Source organism: Periophthalmus magnuspinnatus, chromosome 2, assembly GCF_009829125.3.
Source record: "Periophthalmus magnuspinnatus isolate fPerMag1 chromosome 2, fPerMag1.2.pri, whole genome shotgun sequence".
NCBI lineage: Eukaryota > Metazoa > Chordata > Actinopteri > Gobiiformes > Gobiidae > Periophthalmus > Periophthalmus magnuspinnatus.
This window is the reverse complement of record NC_047127.1, coordinates 13,739,965-13,755,110: the sequence shown is the minus strand read 5'-3', so window position 1 is coordinate 13,755,110 and position 15,146 is coordinate 13,739,965. Positions and strand designations below refer to the sequence as shown.

The window sequence follows — 15,146 nt, the reverse complement described above, 5'->3', positions numbered from 1 at the left end:
GATTATATTAAATCATACATGTGTACCATAATTTTTGAACAGTTCATTAACCAATAAATTATGAGCATTTTACCATCTCTGTCCAAGTGCATAGACACTTGGCATTTTGCTGCAAGTCACAACTTCACCAGCAGATGGCAGCGCGGTACAACACCAAACACTAATCAGCAGCACAGACAGAACAAAAGAAAAATACAAGAATAAAACTAGAAAAATGCATTTAATCTACAGTGTAAGAATTTTTGCATACACACATTTTACATTAACAAAATATTAAGTAACTTCTTTGGCACAAGGTGAAAAACATCTCATCCAATCTAAATCTCAGAATATACACAACTGATTCAAATATGTTAATAAATTAAAACTCTGAAACAGTAAAAGTAACAGTGATGTACCAACACTTGATTTTTTCGTGACACTGACATACAAATAAAAATAAATTAACGTTACTGAATGTCATACAGTGTCCTGCTAATTAAAGGCTGTTGACCAGGACCAGCGTGGCACGAGTCAAAACAACGACATCAAAACAAGAAGGAACACAGGTGACACAAAACATAGCTCATTAGTTCAACACCAAATTAGTAGAAGTTCAAACAGAAAACTTATGATGGAATAAACAAATCAGCCATAACATTATAACCATCTAAGTAATATGCGATTACAGACACTGGGAATCACCTATAAAAGTGACTGCAGCTACAGAACTAAATATCACATTCATTTTTCTCATATTAAAAGTTCAAAAGCTTGCTTGAGAATTATCATCCGAGTGGTAAATAAAGATCACAAGACCTGTCATTTTATTTCAAATCTGTTTCTGAAATTGTATAAATAGTAATTTTTAAACGGCCTGTTTGGACTTAAAACAACTGTGTTATAGATATTAGCACGTAGCTGTTTAGCCTCCTCTATGGGAAAAATGAATGGAAAATTTACTTACAGAAGAGTAGGTTGTCACTACTGAGCTCCATTGTGCAGTTTATTAGTTGTGGTCTTAGTGGTGGTCTGGCTATGTTCTGGTGATAATTAAAAAGGAGGTTTTGTTAAGCGATTAATAATTAAATAAATGTCTTGGATTTAGGGCTGTGCAATCGATTGAATTTGAATAAAGATGGAGATCCAGTCCTTTGAAATATCAATGATCATTTTGGGGCTTTTAAAACGAGAGGTGAACAGCCAACCCAGTGAGTAAAAGTGGTTTGAAGCGTTTAAGAGTTGTAGTAAGAAATTGAACCATGTCTTGTTAATTCATAAATCAACAAAATCATATTGTGATCAGTAAATATATGCAACTAATTTATATCTTTTTTTGTCACACGCCCAGCTATTTGGATTTTTATAGCTCCTCATAAGATACTCAAAGAATAAGCGCATTACTTATTTAGCTAGTGTTGTAGCCACAGCTGCCCTGGCTCTTATAGAAACATGGCTGCCAAGCTATGCTAACGGTTTTTCAGTCCACCTCCAATCACAGCACCATATTCATACACAGGGAGAGTGGATGAAGTGTCTTGCTCAAAAACACAATCATACAAACAGGTCAGAGCTAGGATCATTGTAAATTTGCTTTTCCAACTCATCAAATCTGAAAGCCAAATTGTTTCTTGTGGGGTATTACACTTGTGTGGGGTATTAACTGCTAACACCTAACATTTAGATCACCATGTTGCCTTTACCACCATGTTGCCTGAGAAACAACGAGGCCAGTTACGTCGCCCGGACTGGCGTTACCGGGGCCCCACCCTGGAGCCAGGCCTGGGGTGGGTGCTCGGCAGCGAGCGCCTGGTGGCCGGGCCTTTCCCCACGGGGCCCGGTCGGGCCCAGCCCGAAGAAACGACGTGGGGCCGTCCTCCCGTGGACCCACCACCTGCGGGAGGAGCCATGAGGGGCGGGTGCGGAGAGATCCGGGCAGCAGTCGAAGGCGGGGACCTCGACGACCGGATCTCCGGACATGGAGACTAGCTCTGGGGACATGGAATGTCACCTCGCTGGGGGGGAAGGAGCCTGAGCTTGTGCGGGAGGTTGAGCGTTACCGGCTAGATATAGTCGGCCTCACCTCCACGCACAGCTTGGGCTCTGGAACCCAACTTCTCGAGAGGGGTTGGACTCTCCATTTCTCTGGCGTTGCCCGCGGGGAGCGGCGGCGAGCTGGTGTGGGCTTGCTCATTGCCCCACAGCTCAGCCGCTGCGTGTTGGGGTTCACTCCGGTGAACGAGAGGGTCGCGTCCCTGCGCCTTCGGGTCGGGGACAGGTCTCTCACTGTTGTGTCGGCCTACGGGCCAAACGGCAGTGCAGAGTACCCGGCCTTCTTGGAGTCCCTGGGAGGGGTACTAGACAGTGCACCAACCGGAGACTCCGTTGTTCTCCTGGGGGACTTCAACGCCCATGTGGGTAACGACAGTGACACTTGGAGGGGCGTGATTGGGAGGAACGGCCTCCCCGATCTGAACCCGAGCGGTGTTTTGTTATTGGACTTCTGTGCTAGTCACAGCTTGTCCATAACAAACACCATGTTCGAGCACAAGGGTGTCCATCGGTGCACGTGGCACCAGGACACTCTAGGTCGGAGGTCGATGATCGACTTTGTTGTCGTGTCATCTGACCTCCGACCGCGTGTCTTGGACACTCGGGTGAAGAGAGGGGCTGAGCTGTCAACTGATCACCACCTGGTGGTGAGTTGGATCCGCTGGCGGAGGAGGAAGCCGGACAGACCTGGCAGGCCCAAGCGCATTGTGAGGGTCTGCTGGGAACGTCTGGCGGAGCCCTCTGTCAGGGGGGTCTTCAACTCCCACCTCCGGGAGAGCTTCTCCCTGATCCTGGGGGAGGTTGGAGACATGGACTCCGAGTGGGCCATGTTCTCCACCTCTATTGTCGATGCGGCTGCTCGTAGCTGTGGTCGTAAGGTCTGTGGTGCTTGTCGCGGCGGCAATCCCCGAACCCGGTGGTGGACACCGGAAGTAAGGGATGCCGTCAAGCTGAAGAAGGAGTCCTATCGAGCCTTGTTGGCTCGTGGGACTCCTGAGGCAGCTGATGAGTACCGACGGGCCAAGCGTGCCGCGGCTCGGGCAGTCACAGAGGCAAAAACTCGGGGTTGGGAGGAGTTCGGGGAGGCCATGGAGGAGGACTATCGGACGGCCTCAAAGAGATTCTGGCAAACCGTCCGACGCCTCAGGAGGGGAAAGCAGTGCTTCACCAACACTGTTTACAGTGCGGGTGGAGAGCTGCTGACCTCGACTGGGGATGTTGTTGGGCGGTGGAAGGAATACTTTGAGGATCTCCTCAATCCCACTGTCACGTCTTCCGAGGAGGAAGCAGAAACTGGGGACCCAGAGGCGGACTCGTCCATCACCCTGGCTGAAGTCACTGAGGTGGTTGGCAAGCTCCTCGGTGGCAAGGCTCCGGGGGTGGACGAGATCCGTCCTGAGTACCTCAAGTCTCTGGATGTTGTGGGACTGTCTTGGCTGACACGTCTCTGCAACATCGCGTGGCAGTCGGGGACAGTACCTGTGGAATGGCAGACCGGGGTGGTGGTCCCTCTGTATAAGAAGGGGGACCGGAGGGTGTGTTCCAATTACAGGGGAATCACACTCCTCAGCCTTCCCGGTAAGGTCTATTCCAGGGTACTGGAGAGGAGAATCCGACCGATAGTCGAACCTCGGATTCAGGAGGAGCAGTGTGGTTTTCGTCCTGGTCGTGGAACACTGGACCAGCTCTATACTCTCCATCGGGTCCTCGAGGGCTCATGGGAGTATGCCCAACCAGTCCACATGTGTTTTGTGGATCTGGAGAAGGCATTCGACCGTGTCCCTCGTGGTGTCCTTTGGGGGGTGCTCTGGGAGTATGGGGTCCGGGGCTCTTTGCTAAGGGCTGTCCGGTCCCTGTATGACCGGAGCAGGAGCTGTGTTCGCATTGCCGGCAGTAAGTCAGACCTGTTCCCGGTGCATGTTGGACTCCGCCAGGGCTGCCCTTTGTCACCGGTTCTGTTCATTATATTTATGGACAGAATTTCTAGGCGCAGCCAGGGGCCGGAGGGGGCCTGGTTTGGGAACCACAGGATTTCATCTCTGCTGTTTGCAGATGATGTTGTCCTGATGGCTTCTTCGAGCCAGGACCTGCAGCAGGCACTGGGGCGGTTTGCAGCCGAGTGTGAAGCGGCTGGGATGAGAATCAGCTCCTCCAAATCCGAGGCCATGGTTCTCGACCGGAAAAAGGTGGTTTGCTCTCTCCGGGTGGGTGGTGAGTCTCTGCCCCAAGTGGAGGAGTTCAAGTATCTCGGGGTCTTGTTCACGAGTGAGGGAAGGATGGAGCGGGAGATTGACAGGCGGATCGGTGCAGCGTCTGCAGTGATGCGGTCGCTGTATCGGTCCGTTGTGGTAAAGAAGGAGCTGAGCCGGAAGGCGAAGCTCTCGATTTACCGGTCAATCTACGTTCCTACCCTCACCTATGGTCATGAGCTTTGGGTAATGACCGAAAGGACAAGATCGCGGATACAAGCGGCTGAAATGGGCTTCCTCCGCAGAGTGGCCAGGCGCACCCTTAGGGATAGGGTGAGGAGCTCGGTCACACGGGAGGAGCTCGGAGTAGAGCCGCTGCTCCTACACGTTGAGAGGAACCAGCTGAGGTGGCTCGGGCATCTGCTCAGGATGCCTCCTGGACGCCTCCCTAGGGAGGTGTTCTGGGCATGTCCCACCGGGAGGAGGCCCCGGGGAAGACCCAGGACACGCTGGAGGGACTATGTCTCTCGGCTGGCCTGGGAACGCCTTGGGGTCCCACCGGAGGAGCTGGAGGACGTGTCCGGGGTGAGGGAAGTCTGGGAGTCCCTGCTTAGACTGCTGCCCCCGCGACCCAGCCCCGGATAAGCGGAAGAAAATGGATGGATGGATGGATGTTGCCTTTATCGTTTTGAAAATGCTTCATGTCTGCATATTTTTGGTTTTGATGAGGAACACTGTTGTAACATGGTAGAAAGCTTCAAAAAGTTGATTTTGCATAATACCTCTTCTTTAAAATATGCTGCCTACAGCTACCTGCCTACCTGATTTTTGTACAACAGAAAGACCATGAAAATACAAACATATATAGTGCAACAAGCTCAAGTTGAGTTCATTGGAAAGATATCTACATTACACTTTAAACTATACACATTTGGAAAGCTGGGGGGATGAGCCTTCAATGCATTTCAAGGATATATTCATCATTCATTCCGGTGGGAGTTAGCATGCTAGCTTGATCTCAAACATGGCTGACATCTTCCAGCCCGTTGCGGCAATCTTCGTCTGGCAGCGTGAATCTAATATGCCGAGTCTTCTCCCAGCCTCTGCGGATTTTCCTTAGTTTGAGAGCCACGCAGGGCAGGAACAGGAGCGACCGGAATATAAGCACTGATACGGGGGGGATGACTACTAAGAGGAAGGTGGGAGGGAGGTAGAAGTGGTACTGTTTTGCGTCAAACGCTCGGGTCCATCCGAACAAACAGGTGTGGAGTGTGGCCATGAAAAGGGCACAGTGGCCTAGAGAGGACTGTAGAAGAAAAGAAGAATAGTTAAGTTTCCATTTGATAAATAAGACAGCATATAGCCAACTAAAATCTATACTTTATACTGCAGGATTCACATTCAAACTGGAAAATGTTTTGTCCAATCTCTGCTCATCTCGGATGCTAAGCAGAGTTGGACCTGGTTAGTACTTGGATAGGAGACCACAAGGAATAACAGGTGCTACAGAGCGGCAGCAGTGCCGCAGCACTCCAAATAACAGTCAGGTTTGTGGAGATGCAAGCCTGCTCACAGTAAGGAAGCATGATTTTGAAGTTTTTCAGTGAAATAAACATGCTTTTATTTTAATCTCATATTTAGCTAGAAAAAAAAGTGACATACTGTAGCTTTAATGACTCTTAAAACATCTAAATTGTCTAGTCTGTATGTCTTACTGTATCAGGATCTACTGAAGTCGCAGTGTCCTCTAACCGGTCAAGTTCATTAGCTCATGTAGCTCATAGCTGATGGAGAACTGGAGGATGTGCACTGACCCAACACATGTGACCTAAATGAACTTTGCTGAGTAATCCTGTCAGTAATTAGTGAGACCAGAGGCAACAGAAGTCAACAACACCTTCTATGTTTCGCCCCAGGAGTTTTATACATTAAACATGATGTATGTGGGAATGTGGTTTGAACGGACGAGAGCCGCCGCTGTCGTGTATGAGCTGTTGTGCCTCAAGTGGAAATAAATGATTTTAGATTCTGCAGATATTAGCAAGAACTGAAGAAAATCTCATCAATGTTTCAAATTACTAGCCAGCCGTTCACAGCAGAAAATAAATGCTGACTTGGGTAATTTCAGGGGTACTTTGACAGCGACTGCAAAAAATACAAATGGAACAACAATGAATGAAATAACAGTAAAGGGAATTGAACCACCAACCATGCTGCTGCTTTTCAAATAATACTTTTCTATTCTCATCCATTTTACCAGATATCTATGTATTCAATGACTACCACCACTACTAATTGTACTACTACTAATGACAGTCCTACATCAGTGACGCCATTACTACTAAACCTACACTTTAGCGCCCCCGTAGTGAAAGATGTCTTCTGCATTTGACCCATACTTCAATGTCAATGTGTACTACTACTACTGTACTACCAATATTACTAGCAGTACTTCAGCATCTACACCTGCTACAACTGCTTTTTCTCATAAAATATGAGAATTTAACTACCACAAGGGTAAAATTAGTATTGAAGTGCATGAGTATTAGTAAACTAGACTCAAGTACAACAAAAAATATTCGCAGAAAACAAAAAGACACAGTGCAGCAATGGGCCTTTCATATGCAGCTAAAGCTAAGTCCAAATGTAGCGCTCTATGCTAGCTGCTGTTCCTCTTGACGGCGGCTAGGCTAGCACATGACTAATCTGACGGCCGCCAGATTAGTTAAAGATGAAGGAAGAACAATATGGCGGACGAGAGGGGGCTGTAGTGAGTCAGAGCCCTCCTGATGGCTTCGTCACAGAGGAAGTTTCACATTGGAAACTGGGGCACACATAGAATAACAAAAGACTAAATATGCCCAAGGCTGTCTGCGCTATTGTTAAATGAATGAATCAATCTTAAGAAAATATTTGAAAAAAGACAAGTTTGAGATATGTAGAAAGCAATGCGATTTGGGTATATGGTACATGCTGCAGTGTGTCCTCATTAGTGAACACATGTCTAATGTCTAATGTTTTTTGTGAATAAACTACTGTTGAGTACAACTAAAGAGAAGGATGTGGCCACAGGAGGTCACATGTTACTATCTGCCAAAAGACGAAATGGATCTCAGACTCAGACTTATTCAGAATCACATAATGTAGAGTTTTCAATTATAAATTCATGCAAAAAGTACCGGTATATTTATATTTAAAAGTATATTATTGGATCAAGCTTTATTAAACTGTATTTGTACACTTACAGTATGTCATCACCAGCCTTATAAAAGCAAGAGGACAGTGCAATACTTCATCTGTGGTGTAATGCAGAGTGAAGTAACTGGCAACCTATAAGAACCTTTTACCTTCTTGACATAGCTTCCTGGTAGAGGTCATATTTTTAGGACCATTCAAAAGATAATTTGGTAGTTTTGAATCACTATGGCAACAGTTCTATCATGCAAGTTATGAGGCACAGCATTGCATCGGTCCATATTTTACCTGTATGAAGCTGAACTCTCTCCAGTTGACAGTATTGGCCACAGAGGGCAGTGAAGTGACAGCGAGCAGAGACAGGAGCCCGATGGCCATTATCCCCACGGAAACGTACAGCTCCATCCTCCACACATCCTCAGACACCCATGAGTCCTCGATACCATTTTTTACCTGGAGATGAATAAATAAATAAATGAGTAAAGAAAATATATAAAACACGTCATACAATGTGACTTTTCCAAATATTTGTACACAGTCATAACTTCAGAACAGTTGGATATAGTAAAAGGTGGTCTGGTTGAGTCCTGGTTGAGTCCTGGTTTAAACCCCGGTTTAACCCTGTCCTGAATTAGCCCCGGTTTAACCCTGTCCTGAATTAGCCCCGGTTCAACCCTGTCCTGAATTAGCCCCGGTTCAACCCTGTCCTGAATTAGCCCCGGTTCAACCCTGTCCTGAATTAGCCCCGGTTCAACCCTGTCCTGAATTAGCCCCGGTTCAACCCTGTCCTGAATTAGCCCCGGTTCAACCCTGTCCTGAATTAGCCCCGGTTCAACCCTGTCCTGAATTAGCCCCGGTTCAACCCTGTACTGAATTAGCCCCGGTTTAACCCTGTCCTGAATAAGCCCCGGTTTAACCCTGTCCTGAATAAGCCCCGGTTTAACCCTGTCCTGAGTTAGTCCTGAATTAGTCCTGGTTCAGTCCCGGTTCAGTCCCGGTTCAGTAACACTTGTCTGAGTTACACAGTAGTTATGATTAGATAAATACAAAAATGACCCATCATCTCCACTTTAAAAGATGTATTACTCTTGAATTAGGTTGAAAGAAAAAGACTAATCAAGCACAAACAGTATGAGCTTAACAAACCTGTTTAAAGGCCTGGTTTAGCATTGTGAAGCGAGCAGACTTCCTCATTGGTAAACACAGACTGTAGATCATGTGTAGCGCTGCGCAGAGGAAGCTACACAACCCAAACTGCTTCCTCTGTATCAGCCATTTATCCAAAAAGTCCGGGAATCTCTTGTACTTTGTCCCCCACCACAGCTGTAGGAACGCCGCGCATAAACCTGGTACGTAGACTAGCGTTAGCATCACTAATGCTACACAGGGTAGAGTTACGTTCACCAACTCAATGGGCATTTTGTAGAAAGCGCTTTTGCCAGACGTGACGTAAGGATGCAAAACGTCCCGGATAAAGTTGTACAGGTAAAAAAATATGAAAAGGGCAAAAGAGAGGAGCACCGGGAGTTTCCATGATGGGAAAAGATATAACGGCATGTTTTCAATTTCTAAAGAGGCGGACAGGGGGCCCATGTCGATCGGGATGAAGCCCATCCTCCTGCACAGCTGTGACACTGAAGCTTTGGCGACGCTACTGTCACTGCACAGAAAAACCTGCAAAAGAAAATACAGGAATTATGATTGTTGATGTTTGATTTTTCAGAGTTGATGTTAATCACAAAATGCAGATACAAGAAATACTCAAAATGTTCTGTTAGATGCATTTTTTCAGATTTTTTTCTGGTGGAGATACGCCAGTTTCTTGACAGAATGCAGATGCTGTTGCTTTGCCTGGAATGTCCCACAGCATGGCATTAAACGCATCTATCTCCATGGAGACAAGCAGTTGATGCCACCAGGCCAAGTTACGGGTCAGATCTCACTGTCACAGTCTATTTGAAGAGTGCTGTATAAAATTTATCTATATGGGACAACTTCAAAAACTGCCTGAATACTTCACCTGCTGCTTGTTAATCATTGATACAGGAACATTTAAAACCAGATCACATGACTGCATAAGACTAAGGACAAGCCGCACCAAAACTGACACAGGAAAGTGGCTTTGACCTGTTTTGCTTCATAAAAATGTAATATACTCCAAGGAAAAGCAAAACTGGATACTTTGGTGGCACAATTTAATAATCTGGTATTGAACTTTTTTACACATCTGCTCCTGTTTTTAATGTTTTATATGGACACCTATGTGTTTTATCTGTTTTTCTGCTTGTATTGCATTTTAAACAGGGCACCCATGAAGAAGAGACCCCAAGTGCTCTCATTGGGTTCCCTTGTATAAATAAAGATAAAAAAGAAAGATCTGTGGTGAGGCAAGCCCACTCACAGAAAGAATACATGTTTCTGAAGGTATTGTCTGGCAGTAAAAACACCATCAAGACAGATGCATTTGATGTGATGTGGAACTGTTTTACCATCCAAAAGAGACAATATTTAGTTTTGCATGATAACAATGCTACTTTTTCACCTGTTTGAAACCACAGACACTAATTCCACAAAATATTTTCATAGTAAATGTATTAACAAGAGTCCAGTTCTTCCGCTCTCGTATCCCATACTTGTCTACTGCCGTCTCTGGGGCCGCTCTGTAGCGCCCATGCGGAGATAGTGTTGAATCCTTTGATCACGTGGCTCTCGGGGAACATATCGGCGAGCTGCTCTGCGTTGGAGGGACCGTCCTGATTGAGGCACAGACCGTTACTCACATCCACCAGGACCCTCCCCCCCAAAACCTGCTTCAGCTCCACCAAGGACGAGTAGTGCTCCGGGAACAAGGCCACGAACACTATGTCAGCCTGGCTCGCGGCTTCCAGCTGAGACATCACCTAAAAAAAACACATACTCTTAATGTGCATGTGACGGGATTTTATGATTCTCCAATTTTTACTTCATTTGGTGGTATTGAACTTACTCGGCCCTACCCCCTTTTGCCACTAAACGCTACTAAACTACACTTTGCAGCTAAAATACGATATAAAGTTCAAAAACATATTGGTGATGTCACACTAGGCAGAATTCTATCCAAAAGTTAGGCACAATTTACATGCAATAAACACATTTTTTCTGATCGTTTTAACATTATTTCAACAAAACTGAAGTGTCTGCTTATATTTTAAATTAAAAAATAAAAGTGAATTTGACCCGTTTTCATGTTTTTCTAATTATGACTTCGTTTGGTGGGATAATATCTGTGCTAAATATTTTGTTAGTTTAGTTTTGCATCAGCTAAGTGGCAGATTGTTTCTTCTCAACTTTTTTCCACATACAAAAATACAAGAACTAGTGCTGAGTTCAAAAACACAATACCTTTATCAATGCTATCTCCTGTGAAAACTCCATCCAATTTACAAGCGAGGAACACATTTTTCTGAGAGTTTAAACATTCATTTAACAAAATAAAGGTGTTGTCATTTATTTTTATGAGTTTAATTATAACTTGTTAACATTATGGTTGCTCGGAAACAGTTATGGAATCACATCTGCGGCTCGTGTCCAAGCAGGAAGTAACATTATAAACCAAAATTTAAAAATGGAAAACACCACACAAGGCTTTTTAGTAAAATCTTAAACATACAGGTAACTATGTTTTAGTGAAATAAGTAGTCCAACCTGTCATATGAACTTTATTATTTTTTTTTTTTTTATTTGTTAATCATCACCTTCTAAAAAGATATAATCAAGTAATATACATCCTTTCTTTCGGAGAAATGTTCTACCATAACACCGTGACTGGAGTGTGACCGTCATAAGACTGTTATAAAAGTTACAGGAAAGTAAAAGTAATAAAATATAAAGCATGTGTAAAAAGATGTGCTCAGTTTGAATGTGCAACATTTGTCTGTTCCAAGTGAAATGGTTTTAATTAGGTTAGTCAAAAGAAACAAACATGGACACGTATTTCACCTTTACTCAATAGTTTATCCACCAGAACCAGTGCAACACTACAATCATTTTGTGTTGAAATTTTTTTTCTACCTCCTAAAAAGTTTATTATTAAAAAAGCTATTGGGATTTTAGTTTAGAGACAAAATTTGTTTTAATACCAACTACAAAATCTGATCACGTTACGTCGACAATCAGTGTGTCCCTTAACTTAACAATAAATTTGTATAATAAATTATATTCGCAGAAGCTCATATTAGCATTTTAAAGGAAAGTTCAACAATAAAAAAAGAGAACAGTTTAATAATTAGGTAGAAGTCATATTTTTACTTGTATAATTGTACTAACTGTAGTTGTTCCAAATGGTACCCTGTCTGTGAAAAGATCATTTTGACTTGTAAACAGTTATTATTGTGGCGTTCAAAATAAAACAATCAGTGCCAAGTAACTTTAACCTTTGTTTTTGTCAAAGGACTATTTTGTGTAATTTGGGTTGTTCAGTCTCGCAGTAGCCACAGACAGGAGCAAATAGGAGCTTGTCATTAAAGCTAAACTTGTCTGTGGTGGCATAGTCTCCAAAACTGCCTTATTGTCATTTGTTTATATGTTTGCCTATTATCTATTCATCAATACAAAACAAGCTCACTTTTTTCTTACACGTGCACCTGCCAGAAACAAGCGTTTTTAACATATTTCCTACTGGGAAAAAAAACTAACAAAATCTTATTGTTCTCACACAGCCACGGCTCTGCACAAATCCTGCAGAAGGATGACAACAGTAATTAGGCTAAGCAGAGGAAATCCACGCAAACATGTAATTATTACCACAGGGAAGAGAAACAACTGAAATAGTTCAAGGGAAAAAATCTCTGTTTTTAAAAATATTTGTTTAATGGGCAAATATATTCGATCTCAAGTAAAAGTGTTTTAAACCACCATGTAGCTGCATAATGTGTCACAATAAAATCAAAATCCTAATTTGAGTTTGCAAAAGCTGCAGTTATGTAGATCATAGAATGTCCTCTGTCTGAAAATCGTGTTGTATTTGTAGTTTAGACCTCTACAAACATGTTCTGAAATACACGGGGCTTATATTAATTTAACAGTTCATATTTTAGTCTCCTCTCAAATGTTAATGGCCCTGGAGCTGTTTAATGACAGAGTGCACGTTGTAAAGTTTTTTTTGTATTAATTTTCATTTTAAGAACAAAAATAAAACAAAAATTATAACGAACAACCGCATTAATAAAGCAGACTTTGGAATATCACAGTCTATTAAAATACAGACAATTCAGCAGAACTCCTTATAAATGAGCAAAAGTGAGTTCATATCCTGCTTGTTTTGCCCTGGGTGTCGTGCTACAATGTGCACTGCAGAAAAATTTGTTACATTTTCCCCAAAACTGCTATAATAACTGCATTCGAAAGGAAATAACTGCAGTACAATTTGAGTATTTGTAATTCAAAACCCATACCTCAGCTTCATCAGGAAACAGAGCAGCCGATCGTTTTGGATTGCGGCTCCCCACCACCACTTGGTGCCCAGACGCAACCAGACGCCGGGCCAGAGAGCGAGAAAAGTCCCCCGTGCCCAAAATCCCGACCAGCGGGGATCCCGGCTCAGTCTGCGCGGCTTCCAGGAGTCGGGAGCCCCGGTCTCGGATCAAAGGCTTGGCCATGTCGTCAGGCATGCTTAGCAACCAGTCTGCAGGGAGAGGAACAAGACGATGGAGATATCTGGTATTACTTTAGATCTCAGGATTGTGTAGTCATACCTCAAGAAATTTTCTGTTAGGTTAAGGTTAAACCAATAGAGATTTTAAAATGTTAGTGTTCATTTAAAGTACTCTGGCATTATAGTGTGATAGATGAAAGTAGTGAGTAGTGACCCAGAAGTTTATCAGGTTGTTCCATGACATTTTTGTACTTTTTTATATTATTGTTTTGCATCTTCGGCATCCAACCACAGTAATATACATAGTTTTTTTACTTACAATAGTACAGCTCTCTGCAACGATATGACCATAATAAACAACGAAAATGTTCTTATAGCTAAAAATTACTTGTAGGAACCAAAAGAAATCAGATTAACTGCCACAACCCGGACTAAACTTGGCATGAGAAAAAATACATGATTTTAAGATACATAAATTCTGTTGTAATTCTGGATGCACCATTAAATACAGAAAGCAAAGGTGTGCATGCAATACATATACAAAAATAGGCCAAATAATAACAGTAAAAACATGATCATAATAGCAATTTCATTATTTTTTTCAGTCTTATCCCATTAAATCTATAATAAGCCAGTCCTAACATAAACTAGGCAATTAACTAACTCCACTCTAATAAGCAACCTAAAAGACAAGCAGGTTTTGGATAATTATGGGTCATTTAAGGACACTGAGCTGACACTATTATTCCAGTCTCAGCTGACATGTCCTAGAACAAGCGCGTTAAAAAAGTCCATAGTGAAAAAGCCAATAATAGAAAGCTCCTTGTACGTCTTCTACGTCAAAACCAATGCAAAACAGAGATGGATATGGTTTACTTTTTCAAGCTTAGTTCAGAATTAAGAGGTAAAAAATAAAAAATACTGAATGCCGAGTTTAAGAAAAGAGTGCAATCATTTTGAAAAGTCTCCTGATTAACGCGTGAGTTTGCGTAGTTAGTTTTAAATGGGTAATACATTTTAAATTGATAAAAATCTATGGGGAGTTCGGGGTATCAACGGTCCGCAGCGTGAACAGACTTGCTAAGCGTCCTTGGTAACTTTTGTAAACTTTTAACTCAAGAAACAACCGCTTTGAAAACACTAACCGAACTCAAACTAAATATTACGAATATACACGTTTAAAAATATTGATAATTTACTTTAGTTTGCCCGTAGTGAATGATTAGAGTAGTGTTTTTGAAGGGAAAACTCACCTCGCTCCCTGGCTCCTCGCTGTGCGTCGTTTCTTCCTGATAAGATGACGCACACGTACGTAAGCCCCGCCCTGACCACGCTCCCAAGTGTGAGCCTATGATAAAAAAAAACAAGCCCAGTATCAAAAATAACCTCAAATAACTCCTGGCAAAGTGTGTGACATGCTACACCAAAACACATGACGGCGGCACAGTATTCATGAGTAATATTTAATGCATTTATAGTTTGAAATTAAGTTGTGAACATGGAAAACACATAAAGTTATATAAGCAATGTTATGTGGCAGCAGATATCATTTCATATCACTGTTGAATCTTTTGCACAGCCTCTTAATCGGAAAGTACTTAGAATATACTCAAGTTACTGCCCTAAATCTTTGGGGTACTTGTACTTTCTTAGTAAACCTGTATGTATACTAGGATAAGCGCTGTCTTCTATTTGTCTCCATGGTGATGTTATTGCTTTGCCTGGATTGTTCCACAGTACTGCGTTTAACTTGCCTTTCAAATCAAGTTACTATTTCTGATCAGACCCTTCATCATAAAAGTTACATACTGCAGCTTTACACCATAGACTGGAGAAATGGACTAAGTGAGTGTGACGTCACCCATAGCCAATCAAATGAAACTCATCGAAGCTAGCGATCATAGGGGCTAATTTGGAGCTGACCGCGCGTATCATAGCAACCAAATAGCCAATCCAGAGCGAGGGTGTTGACGGTAACGCCCATTCCCACTCGCGCCGCTGGTTTAGCCGGGAGCGGGCGCTTAGCAACACTGTCAACAGTCAAAAACTGTTGCTAATTCTAGACAGGAGCGACCTTGAGGAAAGAAGGCGCCTGATTT

At 43.2% G+C, this 15,146-nt stretch overlaps 1 protein-coding gene across 1 annotated transcript; it reads right to left on the bottom strand.

Annotated features, from left to right (window-relative positions):
- Positions 1-202: 202 nt before the first annotated feature.
- LOC117383335 (metalloreductase STEAP3-like) lies at positions 203-14,340 on the bottom strand. Its single transcript, XM_033980493.2, has 7 exons — positions 14,301-14,340; positions 12,848-13,077; positions 10,049-10,315; positions 8,562-9,089; positions 7,704-7,868; positions 4,899-5,526; positions 203-1,676 (listed from the first exon to the last, which is right to left on the bottom strand). Exons 2-6 carry the CDS (start codon positions 13,061-13,063, stop codon positions 5,239-5,241), a joined length of 1,464 nt encoding a protein of 487 aa, XP_033836384.1. The 5' UTR covers positions 13,064-13,077; positions 14,301-14,340; the 3' UTR covers positions 203-1,676; positions 4,899-5,238.
- Between the last annotated feature and the right edge of the window lie 806 nt (positions 14,341-15,146).

What these genes read in the sequence shown, in the direction of transcription:
- LOC117383335 (XM_033980493.2), bottom strand. Translation starts at nt 13,063, where the DNA reads ATGCCTGACGACATGGCCAAGCCTTTGATCCGAGACCGGGGCTCCCGA. An exon ending in CCAGAGACGGCAGTAGACAA is followed by an intron (nt 9,090 to 10,048) that starts GTATGGGATACG and finishes TTTCTTTTGCAG; the next exon opens with GTTTTTCTGTGCAGTGACAG. An exon ending in TAAACCAGGCCTTTAAACAG is followed by an intron (nt 7,869 to 8,561) that starts GTTTGTTAAGCT and finishes ATTCATCTCCAG; the next exon opens with GTAAAAAATGGTATCGAGGA.